This window comes from Cnephaeus nilssonii, assembly GCF_951640355.1.
Source record: "Cnephaeus nilssonii genome assembly, chromosome: 8".
In the NCBI taxonomy this organism is placed as follows: Eukaryota; Metazoa; Chordata; class Mammalia; order Chiroptera; family Vespertilionidae; genus Cnephaeus; species Cnephaeus nilssonii.
In genome coordinates, this window is record NC_137079.1 from 39,053,436 (window position 1) to 39,068,262 (window position 14,827).

Sequence of the window (14,827 nt, forward strand, 5' to 3'; positions counted from 1 at the left end):
GATTAGAGAAAGTGCTCCTTGAACTGGGTCCTAAGGGTAAGTGGGAAGCACTCAGGAGGTCAAAGTAGAAAGAAAAAGATATGAACCAAAAAGCCAGGCAAAAGGTAGGTAAACGTATGAACAAAAAGCCAAGGAAAATTTATTAATCACAAGGTACTAGCATGCCCTTCAAATTCCATGAGAATTACAACAATGTAAGTATAATTTATTTTTTTAAATGATAATTATGGAAGAACAGCTTATTACTAAAAATAGTAGGCAGGTGGGTATTGGTCTGCACGAAGATCATAAAACTTGAGCTAAATAGCAAGAATTTGTCAACCCAAGGAAAAGGAGGATATTAGGAAGATTTTGTATTTTGAAGGAGAAAAACAGAAGTTTGAAAAAACAGTAATTAGATGGGAGGCTACCTTGGGTAACGATTCAGAACATTGGGATCTGGTGTCATGTTGCCCAGTGCCAATTCCAGCTCTGCCCTTGATTTATGCATGACCTTGAGCAAGCTGCTTAACATCTCTAAGATCCAACTTCCTCATCTATAAAATCAATAGTAATAGCACACCCCAAGGGGTCATTAGGGTCATATAAAATAATCCATGAAAGAAAGCATGTATCACATGCCTGACACGAAGCTATCAGTTAAGGGGAACTATTTTACTTCCTCTTCTAACATCATGCTGGTTTCCTCAGTTATTTCAGGACTTAAAGTTTAGATTCAAATATAACTACATAGGCTCCATAAGCCTGTTTGCTTAATTTATTATAAAACACCTAGTATTGAAAATGCACATTAAAATGAAAATTTATAGAAATACTATATAAAATATAATGTTTTAAGATTAAGCAACTAAAACCATTTAGCATTTCTCTCCAAAATCTTTTATATATTTATACCAAAAAAAAATCTACACTTGACAAATATTGATTGACCTACAGTAGTTCTCAACAGCTCTTGAGAAATCTGGGAATTCTAAAAATAGAGATGATCACAAACCTGCTTGATTCCAGTTCAGGGAACATGCCTGGATTGCAGGTTCGATCCCTAGAAGGGGGCAGGACATGCAGGAGGCATCCAATCAATGATTCTCTCCAATAGATGTTTCTATCTCTCCCTCTCCCTCTCAAAAATCAACATTTTTTTAAAAAAAGAAAGTAGTTAGCTAATTAAAGGATAGAGTAGATAGCTAACTTGTTGAACATGGTGAATCAATGATAATGTAAGATGTTTCTGAAAAAGTAAACAATACATGAATGGGAGGTTTATGTTCTTTAGTATCATTAACTTTAGCTCAAGGGGGGAAAAGTATCTTTTCTAACCTGTACTGTGAATTACATTTTCTTCTTAGCTCTTCAGACACCATGATCCATATAATACTCATATATTTTTTTTTTCTCTTTTATCTTCAACCTCTTTCTCTCTTCTGATTCTTAATTCTCAGCATACAAACAAAATCTTTCATTTGTTGCAAATAAAATTCCCCCTTGACACTTTATCCCTTCCAAGTGCTATCAGCTAAAACACACTGATGGCTATCTATCCAACATCCCCTCCTCTCAATAGGACCTCCAAATTGTCAAACATGAACAATGCCCTCCTCATGTGACTTAGGGAAAGAAGACTGCATACAGGAAACCCTGATGATCAAACTCTGTTTATGCCAAACTGTCCACTTGTCCACATCCCCCGAAAGCCTCTTCCTTCTGTATTTGCTGCCCTGTAAGTGGCCCCATTGGTTAACAATCGATGTGGAAATCATTCTAGGTTTCTCTTTATACTTCACTCCCTACACATAATCAACCACTAAGCATCGTCAACTGTGATTACTAAATATTTCCCCAATTCCCTTCTTTTTATCCCCAAATATTTAACTTCACAAGTAGCCCTTCTCCCGTGCACTACCATAATTATCAGCTTAGAATCTCCCTGCCTCTAATCTTACTCCATTCCAACCCATTGTTTGCATTGCTGCTGGAGTGGTCTTTCTAAAAACATTTCCTGTTTATTTATCTTTCCATTGTCTTTCATTGCCTTTACTCCTTAAAAGCACTGAAAGCTTTAAATTTTGCTTCTTCCTACTTATATCAGTCAGAATAAACTACAATATGCTGCAGTAACAAACAATCCCAAAATATCAGTGGCTCACCAGACAAAAATATGTGTATTTCTCTGTGCTACAGGTCACCATATGTTGGAAGAGAACTGTCCACTTTGGTTTCTCGAGGACCCAAGCTAATGGAGACTTTACATTGACATATGTTTTCAAGATCATCACAGCTGTAGAAATGACACGTGCTAAATTCAATCTGACTCTTACATCTTCCATCCTCTTTGCAGTTAGGGATAGCCCATGTGTCTTGTTTTGGCCAATGAAATGTGAGCAGAAGAGACATGTGTCATTTTTGGATGGAAGATGTAATAATCTGGCCACTCAGTGTATATAAAAGGCTAATATGCAAAGTGTCCCCTCCAGAGTTTGACCAAGAGACCGGAAGTTCAATCACTCGTTATGATGTGCGCTGACCACCAGGAGGCAGTATGAAATTAAGGAAGTCCCCAGCCGGCAGCCAGAAGGCCCAATGGGCCCTGATTGCCAGCCAGGCCTAGGGACCCTACCCATGCAGGAATTTCATTCACCAGGCCTCTAGTTCCTCTATGAGATACTCACTAAGCCTGGTTGTAATTGTTGGTTTATTTGTCTATTTCCTTTATGCTTCTAGGCCTGTATGCCTAAGGGCATGAGCTGTTGAGCTCTGAAACTTTGGTATCCAAGAGAGTGATCAGATAGCTGGCATTCAGCAAAAAAAAAAAAATTTTTTTTGAATGAATAAAGTAAATAAATAATTAGCCCACCATTTAAGTAAGTCCCATTTAATATAGACAAGGGCATTACTGGAGTTGAATCAACAAAGTAGACAATTTTATTCAAGCTTAAGATTTAAAAGTAAAAGTGATTCATTAAATAACACGTTTTAAATATTTAGGAAATACAATTTGCCATAAGTGACATTGAAAGAAATTGCAGAGAATTTATTTGTGGGAAAAGAGGATTGTGTTTATTATATTTTACTGAAGAGCACAGAAAGGTCAAGGTAAAAAAAATGTGGAACTGTTGCAAATAAGTTAGTAGGTAAATACATTTGAATATCTGGGAAGTTCCAATCTGTGGATAAACCATTATTAAAGTATATGATTACCTATAGGATGTAGTACAATGTGGTACAAGTCTTATTATGCTACTAGAGGCCCGGTGCATGAAATTTGTGCATGGGTGGGGTCCCTCAGGGTGGCCTGTGGGGGGCGGCCCCCAGCCTCACAGCCCTGCAGCCCCGCCTGGCACCCCACTTGGCCTGGTGCCACCCACTCACTTGCCCTGCCCCCTGCCACCACTGCTGGTTGCCGTCTATGGGGCGACCTATGGGGCAATCAGGGCCCCGCTTGCACCCGCCTTGACCTGGCACCACCTGCTCACCTGCTCCACCATCTGCTGCAGTCCCATTGGGGCCGGCATTACCTCCACTGCCGCCTGCTGCCAGCACCACATCGCTAATGCCCGCCATGTTCTGCTCAGCCCCCTGGTGGTTAGCACACATCATAGCGAGCTGTCGAACTCCCAGTTGGTCAAACTCCCACCTGAGGGGACAATTTGCATATTAGGCTTTTATTATATAGGATTAGCTGCCCACAAATACTTCCTCCACTCACTTCTCAGGTGGCTCCACTCTCTGCCTTATAACTCTCCTATTGGTGGTACCCTGCTTTAGCTGTGGCAGGTATTAAGTGCATGTATGTTACTTGGGGAGTGGGGGGTGGGGGAGGGCAGGCTAAGTGGGTAAGAATGAATGTCTTTCTTCCATCTCAGTAGCGATGTCAAAAGTTGTTGGAAAAAGATGAGCCATTTTGAGCCTTTGGGAAGGAGGTAAGTACTTTCATCTGTTTGCAGATTTTGGTGGGGTGCTTGAAATATTTTGGCTTCTGGGAAGTCTTGGGTCTCTAAAATGTGTACAGTCAGTCCGGTGTGGCTCAGTAGGTGAGTGTTGACCTATGAACCAGATCACAGTTCAATTCCCAGTCAGGGCACATGCCCAGGTTTTGGACTTGGTCCCCAGTAGGGGGTGTGAGGAGGCAGCTGATCAATGATTCTGTCTCATTGATGTTTCTATCTATCCCTCTTCCTTCCTCTCTGAAATCAATAAAAATATATTTTTAAATGAGAAATAGAGATGATATGTATCTTTAAAAATTAAAAATAAATTAAAAAATTGTGCAAATGGGGTGCACCGCAATTTGTGTGACTAGAGTCCTCCGGAGTGACGCAGGGCACAGCTGTCACAGTGTACATGGCACCCCTTGATGCATCTATTGATGTGATCCCCTTGACCCTGGGAAGAGCGTAAGTATAAGCGGGGGCGGGGGGGGGGGGGAGACTGGGGAGGGGGCTGAATTTCCTTCTTGCTTGCCACCCCAGTTAGAAGTTCCAGCCCAGGAACAGTGTGTGCACTGGAGAGCAGCAACAGCCCTCATGGTATGCCAATCAGAGACTAAACAGTGACAGCTGGGCAAGGGACCCACAAAACCTGTCCTCAAAAAATTATGTACACGCCCTCCAAAAGGCTCAAATGGCTCATCTCCCTCCAACCACTCTGACACCTGCTGCTGAGAAAAAGGGACAAGGTATGAGGGGGAAAAGACAATATTTACTATCTTCTCAGTTCCATTTCGCTCCAGCCCAAATATCAACCTTGTTAAGCACTTTAGGGTTCTTTATTATTTTCTCAATTACAGTTGACATACAATATTATATTAGATTCAGGTGTACAACATAGAAATTAGACATTTATATAACTTACAAAGTGAACACCCCGATAAGTCTAGTATCCATCTGACACCGTACATAGTTATTACAATACTATGCACCCGTGGGGTCCCTCATCCTGGCCTGCGGGGATTGGGCCAAAACCACTCTCTGACATCCCCCGAGGGGTTCAAGATTGCAAGAGGGCACAGGCCAGGCCGAGGGACCCCATCGGTGCACGACCAGGGCCAGGGAGGGGCCATGGAAGGACTCCAGGGCGTGTCCGGCCCATCTTGCCCAGTCCTGATCGGCCAGACCCTAGCAGCAAGCTAACCTACTGGTCGGAGTGTCTGCCCCCCCCCGGTGGTCAGTGTGCATCATAGCGACTGGTCGAACCGTCAGACACTTAGCATGTTAGGCTTTTATTATATAGGATTACAGACTCTATTCCCTCTGCTGTACTTTACATCCTCGTGACTGTTTTTATAACTAACAATTTGTACATCTTAATCCCTTCACCTTTTTCACCCATCCTCCCAAGCCCTCTCCCAACTGTCAACTATCAATTTGTATCTATGAGTTTATTCATTGTTGCATCATTTACAATAGCCAAGATATGGAAGCAACCTAAACTTCCTTCGACAGAGAACATATGGTGCTATATGAAATGGAATATTTATTCTGCCATAAAAAGAATGAAATCTTGCCATTTGCAGCAACAGCAACAAGGGTGGACCTAGAGCAGTGATGGGCAACCTTTTGAGCTTGGTGTGTCAAACTTCACCAAAAAACTGAGCATAACTTGGGTAGTGTGTTACTTTGAGGAAAAAACTAACTCCAAGACTCTAGTCGCAAATGTTTTATCCTCAGGAGCAGCAAATGTTTCATCCTCGGCATGCGGCTGCGTGTCATCAGAAATGGCTACGCGTGTCATAAGTTCGCCATCACTGACCTAGAGGGTATTATGCTAAGTGAAATAAGTCAGACAGAGAAAGATAAATACCATATGATTTCACTTGTAGGTGAGATCTAAAAAACAAAACATCAGGTTCTTTACATCTCCAGCTACATCCCTCAGTTGTACACCCAGTGTTGGCTCCACTAAGAAACGCCCTGACCACTTGACCCTGGACCTCTGAGCCTCTTTTTCTTCATCTGTAGAATGATTATAATGATATTCACTTTAAAGAGTTTTTGTGAGAATTTTTAAAAGAATATGTGCAAATGGTTTAGCACAGTGCCTGACATATACTCAGTGCTCAAAAAGCCTGCTTTCTGTGTGTCTGGTGACCCCAGGGCTCCTGTCCAAGCCAAGGGGTGAGGGCTAGTACATCAACCAGCAGCAAGGAGATATTCTCTACTTATACTCATTAAACCATGAGATTGTGAAAGGCAGGACCAGCACCAGGTTTACCTTTGTATTTTCCACAGAGCCTGTCCCTATGCTTGGCACATACACTGAGTGGCCAGATTATTATGCGTTCAGAGATCATAATAATCTGGCCACTCAGTGTAGTATGTTATCGTTTTGATCCTGGCTGGCTCAGCACTTACAGAACAGAATACCACTGTATTGTTAGGAGATTCTAATTCTAACTCCGGCATTGCCAGTGACATGCAGTGTGACTTTCAGAAATGGACTGTCCTCAGAAAGACATTCTGAATGCCTGCTCTGTGGAGGGCATGGCAACTGCAGGGGGTACAGTTAAGATGGACATGGTCCTTGCCTCTGTGGAACTCTAATGATGGAGCTAGACTTTATACAATGGTTAGCACATGGTTAGTTCGTTGCAATTGTGATAAGAACTAAGAAAGTATAGAGAGAGGGACCTGTGGGTGCTTGGAGAAATAATTCCAAGGGAAGGCTTTTCTGAGAAGTTTACCTTTGAGCAGAGACCTGAAGGATGAATTAGAGTTAGCAAGGAGTCGCGGAGGAGAGCAGGAGGGAATGCTGCAGGTGTATATGAACAGCTCAGGAGGGAAAGGAGCCCAGGACGCTGTGGGACCATAAAAGGCCAAGGTGGCTGAGCTTAGGCAACAAAGCTGACAGGGGCATGAGATGGTTCAGGAGCAATAGGCAAAGGGCCAGGGCACAGAGCAGCATCCGGGCCTTCAATCTAAGAGCAATGGAGAGCAGATGTGTGCCAGCAGGGGCCACAGTGAGAGTGATTCGTCCTGGGATCAGGAAATAAGGAGGCATTATCTGTAGAAAATTGAAAGACAATAGTAAAACTCAATAGAACTTATATTCACCATGAACTGCTAATTCTAGCAATGTCAATCAGTAGTGTACTAGTAAAAATGTTTAAGCATTGGTCCTCTTGGGAAAATAAAGGTATATATGGTTACTGATATAAAGGATATTTAGCACAATGTACACATAATGATAAAATGTGCAAATACCTTTTATTGCAAATTCATATAGTTGGTGGATTCTCATGGAATACTTTTGTTAGTTTTTGCCCAGGGCTTGTACCTGTATCCAGCGGATGCTTGTAATTCAACCAGGCCTGATTTCACAAATGGAATTGCAACTCCATCTGCTCTTTTCCCGAACAACCTTATTGTCATTCAATATATGTGATCTGTTAAACTATTTCTCGACCTTGTACAGATTAAACCCATTAAACTAAACTCTTTTCGTTTCAGCACTAAGCATAATACATGCTAAGTATGATCTACATTATTAACATTTTCTCTATCACCTTCTTAAGTCTATAGTGAGCAAAACAAATCAAAGCTGATTCATAATGTTTGTCAATTTCCGTGGTGTAAATAATCCCACGGTGGCCCATTGCAATCCACCAATGGGACATCCCTGAATGTGGTTTAGGAAGGATAGGCAGCACGGCATTGTACCTAGTGCTGAAAGTGGAAAGAAGTGGACAGACTTGACAGACATTTAGCAAGTAGAATCTTGGGGATTTGTCAGGTGCCAAGGGTACACCCATCACTAGCACAGGGAAGAGGAGCAAGAAGTGAAAGCACGTGATTCCTTTTTGGATGTGTTCTACCTGAGATGGTTGTGTGACACAACCACGTGGAGAAGCTGAATAGGAAACTAGATACATGGGCCTGGAGGTCAGAGAAGTAAGGACCAGAATCATAAATTCGGGACATACTGATTTAAATCTTGGCATTAAATCATGCAGGGGAAAGGTGTGGCGTGCAAGGAATGGGCGGAGACCTTTAAAATGTGTCATCTGGAGGTCATGGAGAAGCAGATAAGCCAAGGACACAGGGAAGCAGGAGGGCAGAGTACCGCTATCACCCAAAGAAGTGCGCGTGCTAAGGAGGAAGAATGAATTTCGCTGAGAGGTCAGGTAACCTGAGGAAGGAGAGTGTTCTCTGGATTTGGTAATTGTTGGTGTTACTGGAGGCAGTTTCGGTGGAGTGTGAAACCAAGAAGTGAAAGGGAGTTGGGAGACTAGAAGAATGTGGGCAGGCAGCTCTTTCCACAACTTGGGCTGAGAGTAGGAGAGAGGCAGGGTGGCATGGGAACGGTGCGCATGGTCCGGGAAGGCTGGGGACTGATTCAATGATAATCCAGATTCAGTCAAGAGGTAGAGGTTGATGTTAGAATGGATCCGGTGATACTGGAAAAAGTGCGGGGTAGATTGGAATCTGCGCTTTAAAGAGTAGGTTGGTAGGTTTGGAGGTGGAAAGTGGATACAGTTTCTCTTTTTCTTGAAGCAGGAGACAAAGTAATCTGAGAATAGGGGTCATGGCGGGGGGGGGGGCGGGGGGGGGCAGAGTGGCAATCCTGTTGGGACTGGAAGTTTAGGGCGAAGTGACGATTAGTGGATGAAGATGGATGGCAGATTTCGCCAGAGCAGGGTTCGTGGGTCAGCGGGAGAATGAAGACCCTGGGACCTTGGATGAGGAGCTGCTATAAACAAAAACAAAAGCGGCAAGGCCTTGGATGGAAGAACGCAGTTTCCGGTCAGTTCTGAGAGGCAGAAAGTGGAGACACACATTGTAAGTAGTAACTCCTCCCTGACAGTAAGAAGTCTAGAGTTCTGGTGGTTCCGATCCAGCTCCTTTTCCTGCAGGGAGGCTGCAAGAAGCTCGAGAGAAGACGGGAAAGGACGCGGCGCTGGCCGACGACAGGGAACCGCACGCGCCTCCCGCCTCCCGCCTCCCGCAGCCAGCGAGGGCCCGGCCCGCAGCCCGCCGCACCCGGCCGGGTGGGACCGCCCCTTCCCGCCCCTTCCCGCCCCGGCCCGCCGGGACTCCACTACCACAACTTCGCTCCCTCCTTTCCCGCCCAGTCGTCCAGTCCCTGCGCTTCCTTCGCTGCCGACAGCCCTTCGGGCTTGACGTCCCGGGTGCACCAGCCAATGGGCTGAAGAGGGACGGCTGCAGCGGTGAAAGTGACGGCAGAAGCAGCCAATGGCCGCAAGGAGGGGGCGGACCGAGCAGGAGTGGGAGAGTGAGCGCCCGCACGCGTGGGGAGCTGCGGGAGGTGCGGGCGGCGGGCGGCGCGCGGCGCGGGAGGGGGGCGCGGCGGGCGGCCCCTCCCCCCTGCCCAGCTCTGGGCGGGCGACCAAAGCGGCGGGAGTTTCCGCGCCTGGGAGGGAGATGCGGCTGCCGCCGGGGCTCCTTGCAGGTAACGCGCGGGGCGGCTCCTGCAGGGCCGAGTGGGGCGGAGCACGCCGCGGGGCGAGCAGAGTTGGGTGCGGAGTGGACGCAGGGTCCCCGCTCCGCGGCGCCCGAAGCTTCGCCCGCCGGCCCGGTCCCCGCGGCGGGTCTGCTGGAGGAGTTGGCTCCGGGACCGCGATTGCGACCGGGGGTCACGGGTTCGCGGGCCCCGGGCGCCCCGGTGTAAGCAGCACGCGGGACAAAGGGCTCGGCGCGGAGGGTGCGCGCGCCCCTTGCCCACGCCCCGCGTTTCGGCTCCTGAGTTCCCTCCACCCGGTGCCGTGGTCACCCGCCTGCTCCAGCGGCGCGGGCGCCCCCTCATCGTGGGGGGTACCGGGAGCCTGCGGCACCTGGCCTCGGGGACCCGCGCCTGGCCGCGGCGCCGGCGAGAGCTGGGCGCAGCCTGGCCGCTTGGCCGTCTGCCCGGGGTTAAAGGCGGCTCCCCTGCAGGAGTGATCACTGCTCCTCGCTGGCTGCGGAGGGGAGCGACTGGGAGCCGCGTGCCACTGCCGGGGGCCACCCCGCCGTCACTCCTTGCGCAGGCTTGGAGTTTGGGGAAGCCGAGCAGGTGGCCCAGCAAAGAAGTGGGAACCTTGGATACTACGGGAGGGAAGCTGCTAAGAGGCGGGGAGCCAGGCAGAATGGAGACATGCAGAAGGCAGGAACTGGGCATTCCAGGTTCTCCGAGGGCGCTGCAGGAGAAGAGGAGGGGGAGACCCACTCAGCTTTCTTGTTGACTCCCCAGGATCCCGGCCCTGGCCCAACAGGGCACCCCAAATGTTAGGGGTCCCCATCATGCCTTAATCTTCTGTTGCCTGCGCACCTAAAGATTAGTCTGTTACCATCTGAGGTAACAGGTGAGGCCCGACAATTAGTTAAAGAAGCACAAATTATTTTCTGATTCAGTATTCTTCCCGTGAGGCTATTTGACCACCTTTTGTGAAATAATATTCAAATATGTGGGCCTAAAGTAGATACCATCAAGCCATCTGTCATGTTCACAGCTCTGTGGTGCATTTAAAACTAAAGTATTTGCTTTCTTCCACGTTAACTTTTGAAATCAAAGACTACTTGATTATCTCCATATTAAATCATGGGATCTTTCTAACTATTCAGTCTGGTTTATGTATCTATCTTAAGTAGTAGGAGTAATTTGTTTAGCTGAAATGTAGACAACAATGAATGGTTGGGGCCTGCATGAGGACCTGTATTGTGTTTGCCGCTGTAATTTGGAGTTGAGCAATAGTTTATCCTTTCCTTGGAAAAGAAAGAAAAGGCAGCAGCAGGTAGCAGCTGGAATTCCCCCAGCACCTGCAGAGAGCATGCGTTACATCAGGCGGGGAAGCTCCAGGGACCAGCAAGCAGTGAGAGATGCAGAGCCTTTTGTCTCTGGATTGGAAATCTGAGAAGGCCATCAGATGAGTCCTGTTGACTGTTGGGTCTCTCTTGACATTCACGCAGAAGCCTATCAAAAAAGATGTCTGTGACCTCAGAGGGCCTCTTTGGCTGACTTCTTATTGATTCCATAATCTGGGCGATTCCCTGGGAGACCTGGAAACAAATGCAATCAAACGGCCTTCCCAGTCCAGGGGCCTGGGATTCTCCTCTGTCTCAGCATGAAAGGAATGGGGGCAGGTCCCTTAACTAGGAAAGACAAGAGCCTCGGTACCAGTAATTTTCAAAAGAAAGCAGTTGTATGCCTGTGCTTGCACCCACCTTGAAGAAGGTACTTGTAATGACGCTAACCATCCCTGGGCATTTATTAAAGCCAGTGTTTCTAAGCTCTAGGTGGATGTCCTGGTTAAGCCTCCAGACAACCATGTAAGGTCAGCACAGTATCACCCTCACTTTAGAGGTGAGGAAACTGAGGCCCAGAGAGGTTAGGAACTTGCCCAAAATGGAACCCAAGCAGCCTGACCCAAACATGGTTCTGGTAAAGGCAAAGAACGGACCTATTCAGGGTGTGGTGGGAATGGGGACAGATAACACGTGATTTGGGGAGGTAGTTTGATGCTGGTTTGGGTGAATTCCAAGGCAGGATGCTCTCGCTGCTGGGAAGTTACTATGCTCTGCAGAGTCCCACAGGAAGTGGCCGCTGAGAGGATAGGTGGCATCCTCCAGGCCAGAGGACTAAGGGGCAAGGCTGAGACAGACATTTCTGGCTTTAACATTTTGCCTGTTTGAAAGAAAAGGTAACAATAAATGTGTATTTTTATTTTTTTATTTTTTATTTTTTTTATTTTTATTATTTTTTTTTTAATTTCTTTATTGATTAAGGTGTCACATATTTGTCCTCATCCCCCCATTCCCATCCCACACCCCTCCCCTTGGATGCCCCAACCCTCTGTTGAACTTAAGCATTGGTTAGGCTCATATGCATGCACACAAGACCTTTGGTTGAACTCTCCCCCCTCCCCTCACCCTCCCCTATCCTCCCTCTGAGGCCCGATAGTCCGATCGATGCCTCCTTGTTTCTGGTTCTGTTCTTGTTCATCAGTCTATGTTGTTCATCATTTCCCCTAGATGAGCGAAATCATGTGTCCCTAGAGATATACTTATAAGAATTGAATATGCGACGAGCAATAATAGTTATGCTGACAGGCAAATGAATCAGTCTGTAGTGAGTTTCTTTCTGGACCAACAGTTCTTTTGAGACCCAATATCAATGTCCACCAGTTCCCTATGAGTACATGTCGGCACTGACCCCTCAGCTCTGGATGGTGGACAAATGGTTAAATGTGTATTTTTAACTTGACCCCTTCACAGATATTGAAGGTCATAGCCTCACCTAGAATCACTTCCCCTCCTCTTTTTGATACCGCTCAGCCCTTTCTGGAATAAGGTATTACCTCAAACCAGTCAGTCTACAACATTCTCTCCTTCCTCTGTCGTCTGTGTGTGAACCACTGACCTGGCCATCTGTGTGCCCTGCCTCGCTATCTCTATTAAACTCCTCTCTCCCAAATTTTCATCTAACTGGCCTGACTTCTCAGAATCCCAGTCATGTTTCATGCCCCCCACCCATCCCTCACATACAATGTGATAAGACCAAACCGTGAATATTTCTTGATTTTTCTTGATTGGATGCAGTAAGATGGTAACTAATTTTTTTTTAATTTTGTAAACTGATTACACGGCTGTAAAAAAATTATTTCCAGTAGGAGGTTGATAAGTATAGGAGTCCATTACGTCAGTGTTTCTCACAGATAATCCAGCATCGGAAACTCAGGGGTTTCAGTTTGCTAGGCTGCCGTTGGGCCCAGGAGAATCCGAATGTGTCCCAGGTGACTTTTCTGCCCACCAGAAGTTTGAAAACTGCAACTTAAACTCTCTAATGAGTGCATGCTCTAGAATTGCAGCATAATGGCTGTCTAACTCTTACTCAAGGTATGTCCACTGAGGAAGCATTCCTAACAGTGCACCGATAAATAATTACATCATTGTTATTTTTCCCGCAGATTTCTAACCAGCATAATGCTGGAGCCGGAGACTGACAGCCTGCAGTTTTCAAAATGGCTGAGCTGGAGGCCGATTTGGAGCACATCATTCCATCCTCTGTCCCTCCTTTCTGGGCTAAGTTAGTCGTGGGATTTGTTTCCCTCCTGTGTTTCGCACGTAGCTATGATGGAGAGTTTGTCTTTGATGACTCTGAAGCTATTGTTAACAATAAGGTTCGTATCTTAATTCCTTCCTGATAAACTTACGTTAACCACTTGCCTATGTCTCAGTAATCATCTAAGTTTGTGTTAAATTGTTTTCTACTAAACTTGGGTTAATGCCTGGGCTCCAATTGTGCTCTAGATTCCCCATCTCTTTTAGATAGTGTCTCCTGGATTTAGGGCCCCTTTTATTGCTGGCAGCAGGGTCTCCAACCCCTGCCTCCCCTCGGGCTCTACCCTCCCCACATACCCTCTGTGATGTGAGGCCACAGGCCTCCCACATGTACCAGAGAGGCTGTTATTCTAAGATTTCAAGGCAAGCGTGTTGTAGGGCATTGCAGACGGAGGATTTCAGGGTTTGTGATCAATCTCCCGAACTCTAGGGCAGAACTGTTCCAGGAAAAAAGAAAATCCCACATATGCTGCAGTGATCATCCACCAAAAGGTACATCCTCAGCAGCAGGCAGCGAGCTGGCTTCTTTGTCCTTCGATGATAGCATCAGGACAGCTGCTGACAGCTGCTGGAGGGTGGGGAGCGCTGCAGTTCCTGCTCATTTCGTGTTCAGAGACTCAAATTTGCAGAGTCAGCAAAATCCCGGCACTTCTGCTCACCAGTGGGTGCTACATCGGTCCAGGGAAAGTGCTATCTCTTTCCCTTGCTACCTAGGGATAGGGAAAGAAGACATAAGGTTGTGGGAAGGAAAGAAAAAGATTTCAGCGAGCTTAAAGAAAACCGGAACAAGTGAGTCGGAGGCAGGCAAGGGCCGAGAGGAGAAAGACCGTGGAAAGGCCCAGGTTAGAGTCCTGTGACAGTCTAGTTACTCAGCCGATGTTTTATGTGTATGCCTTCACCAATGAAGAGGGTTTGAAGGAATATACTAGTTTTTCTCTCTAGTAGGTGCAATTGTAGCAACTCTTTGTACCACTGTTCTTTAATGCTCTTAAGTTTTTGCAGTCATGGATTCAACCAAATGTGGGAAAATTCATTATCACATTGAAAATATTGGGAAAAATTGTCTGTGGGACAAACATTCTTTTCCAGGAGGGGTGGGAGGAATGACTGTTTTGCATATATTTTATTTTAATGCGTTGCAACTGATTTTCTCTGTTTTGATGGCACAAACGACAGCATTGTTGACGCTTGTTTTTAATTCAAGTTCTTCATTTGTGGTTTTCCTCAATTCACCCAGCAGTTACTGCAGATGTTTCTATTTCAGTTCTCTTTTTTTTTTTTAAATATATTTTATTGATTTTATTACAGAGAGGAAGAGAGAGGGATAGAGAGTTAGAAACATCGATGAGAGAGAAACATGGATCAGCTGCCTCTTGCACACCCCCTACTGGGGATGTGCCTGCAACCAAGGTACATGCCCTTGACCGGAATCGAACCTGGGACCTTTCAGTCCTCAGGCGGACGCTCTATCCACTGAGCCAAACCGGTTTCGGCTATTTCAGTTCTCTTGAAAGCCAGGCTTAAAGGAAAAAGAAGGACGTTTGTAGCCCTAAGCAACTATGTATGTCACACTCGTGGCTTAATAGCTATAGAATTCCTAACAAGGATCCGAGGGTATGACTTGACTTGAAAATATTTATTCTTCATTTTATTGAGAGTTTCTTGACTCTTCCACTTTTGTTAAGTGGAAGGTATTTAAGGTGTTAACTTATATGGGGGAGAACTTCGATAAGCAAGGCCGGGACAGCTTGAGCTCTGTCGGCTGTGGGATGCCCTGGGGG

General features: G+C 46.3%; 1 protein-coding gene across 4 annotated transcripts in view; it reads left to right on the forward strand.

Moving 5' to 3' along the window:
- The first annotated feature begins 9,191 nt into the window (after positions 1-9,191).
- TMTC4 (transmembrane O-mannosyltransferase targeting cadherins 4) overlaps positions 9,192-14,827 on the forward strand; it is a 64,027-nt gene continuing 58,391 nt past the window's right edge. Inside the window, exons 1-2 of one of the 4 annotated variants that reach the window (XM_079779443.1) lie at positions 9,192-9,225; positions 12,893-13,105. In XM_079779443.1, coding sequence (XP_079635569.1) covers positions 12,947-13,105 — 159 coding nt within the window. In that variant the 5' untranslated portion in view covers positions 9,192-9,225; positions 12,893-12,946. The other 3 variants (XM_079779440.1, XM_079779442.1, XM_079779441.1) reach the window with 3 other exon arrangements.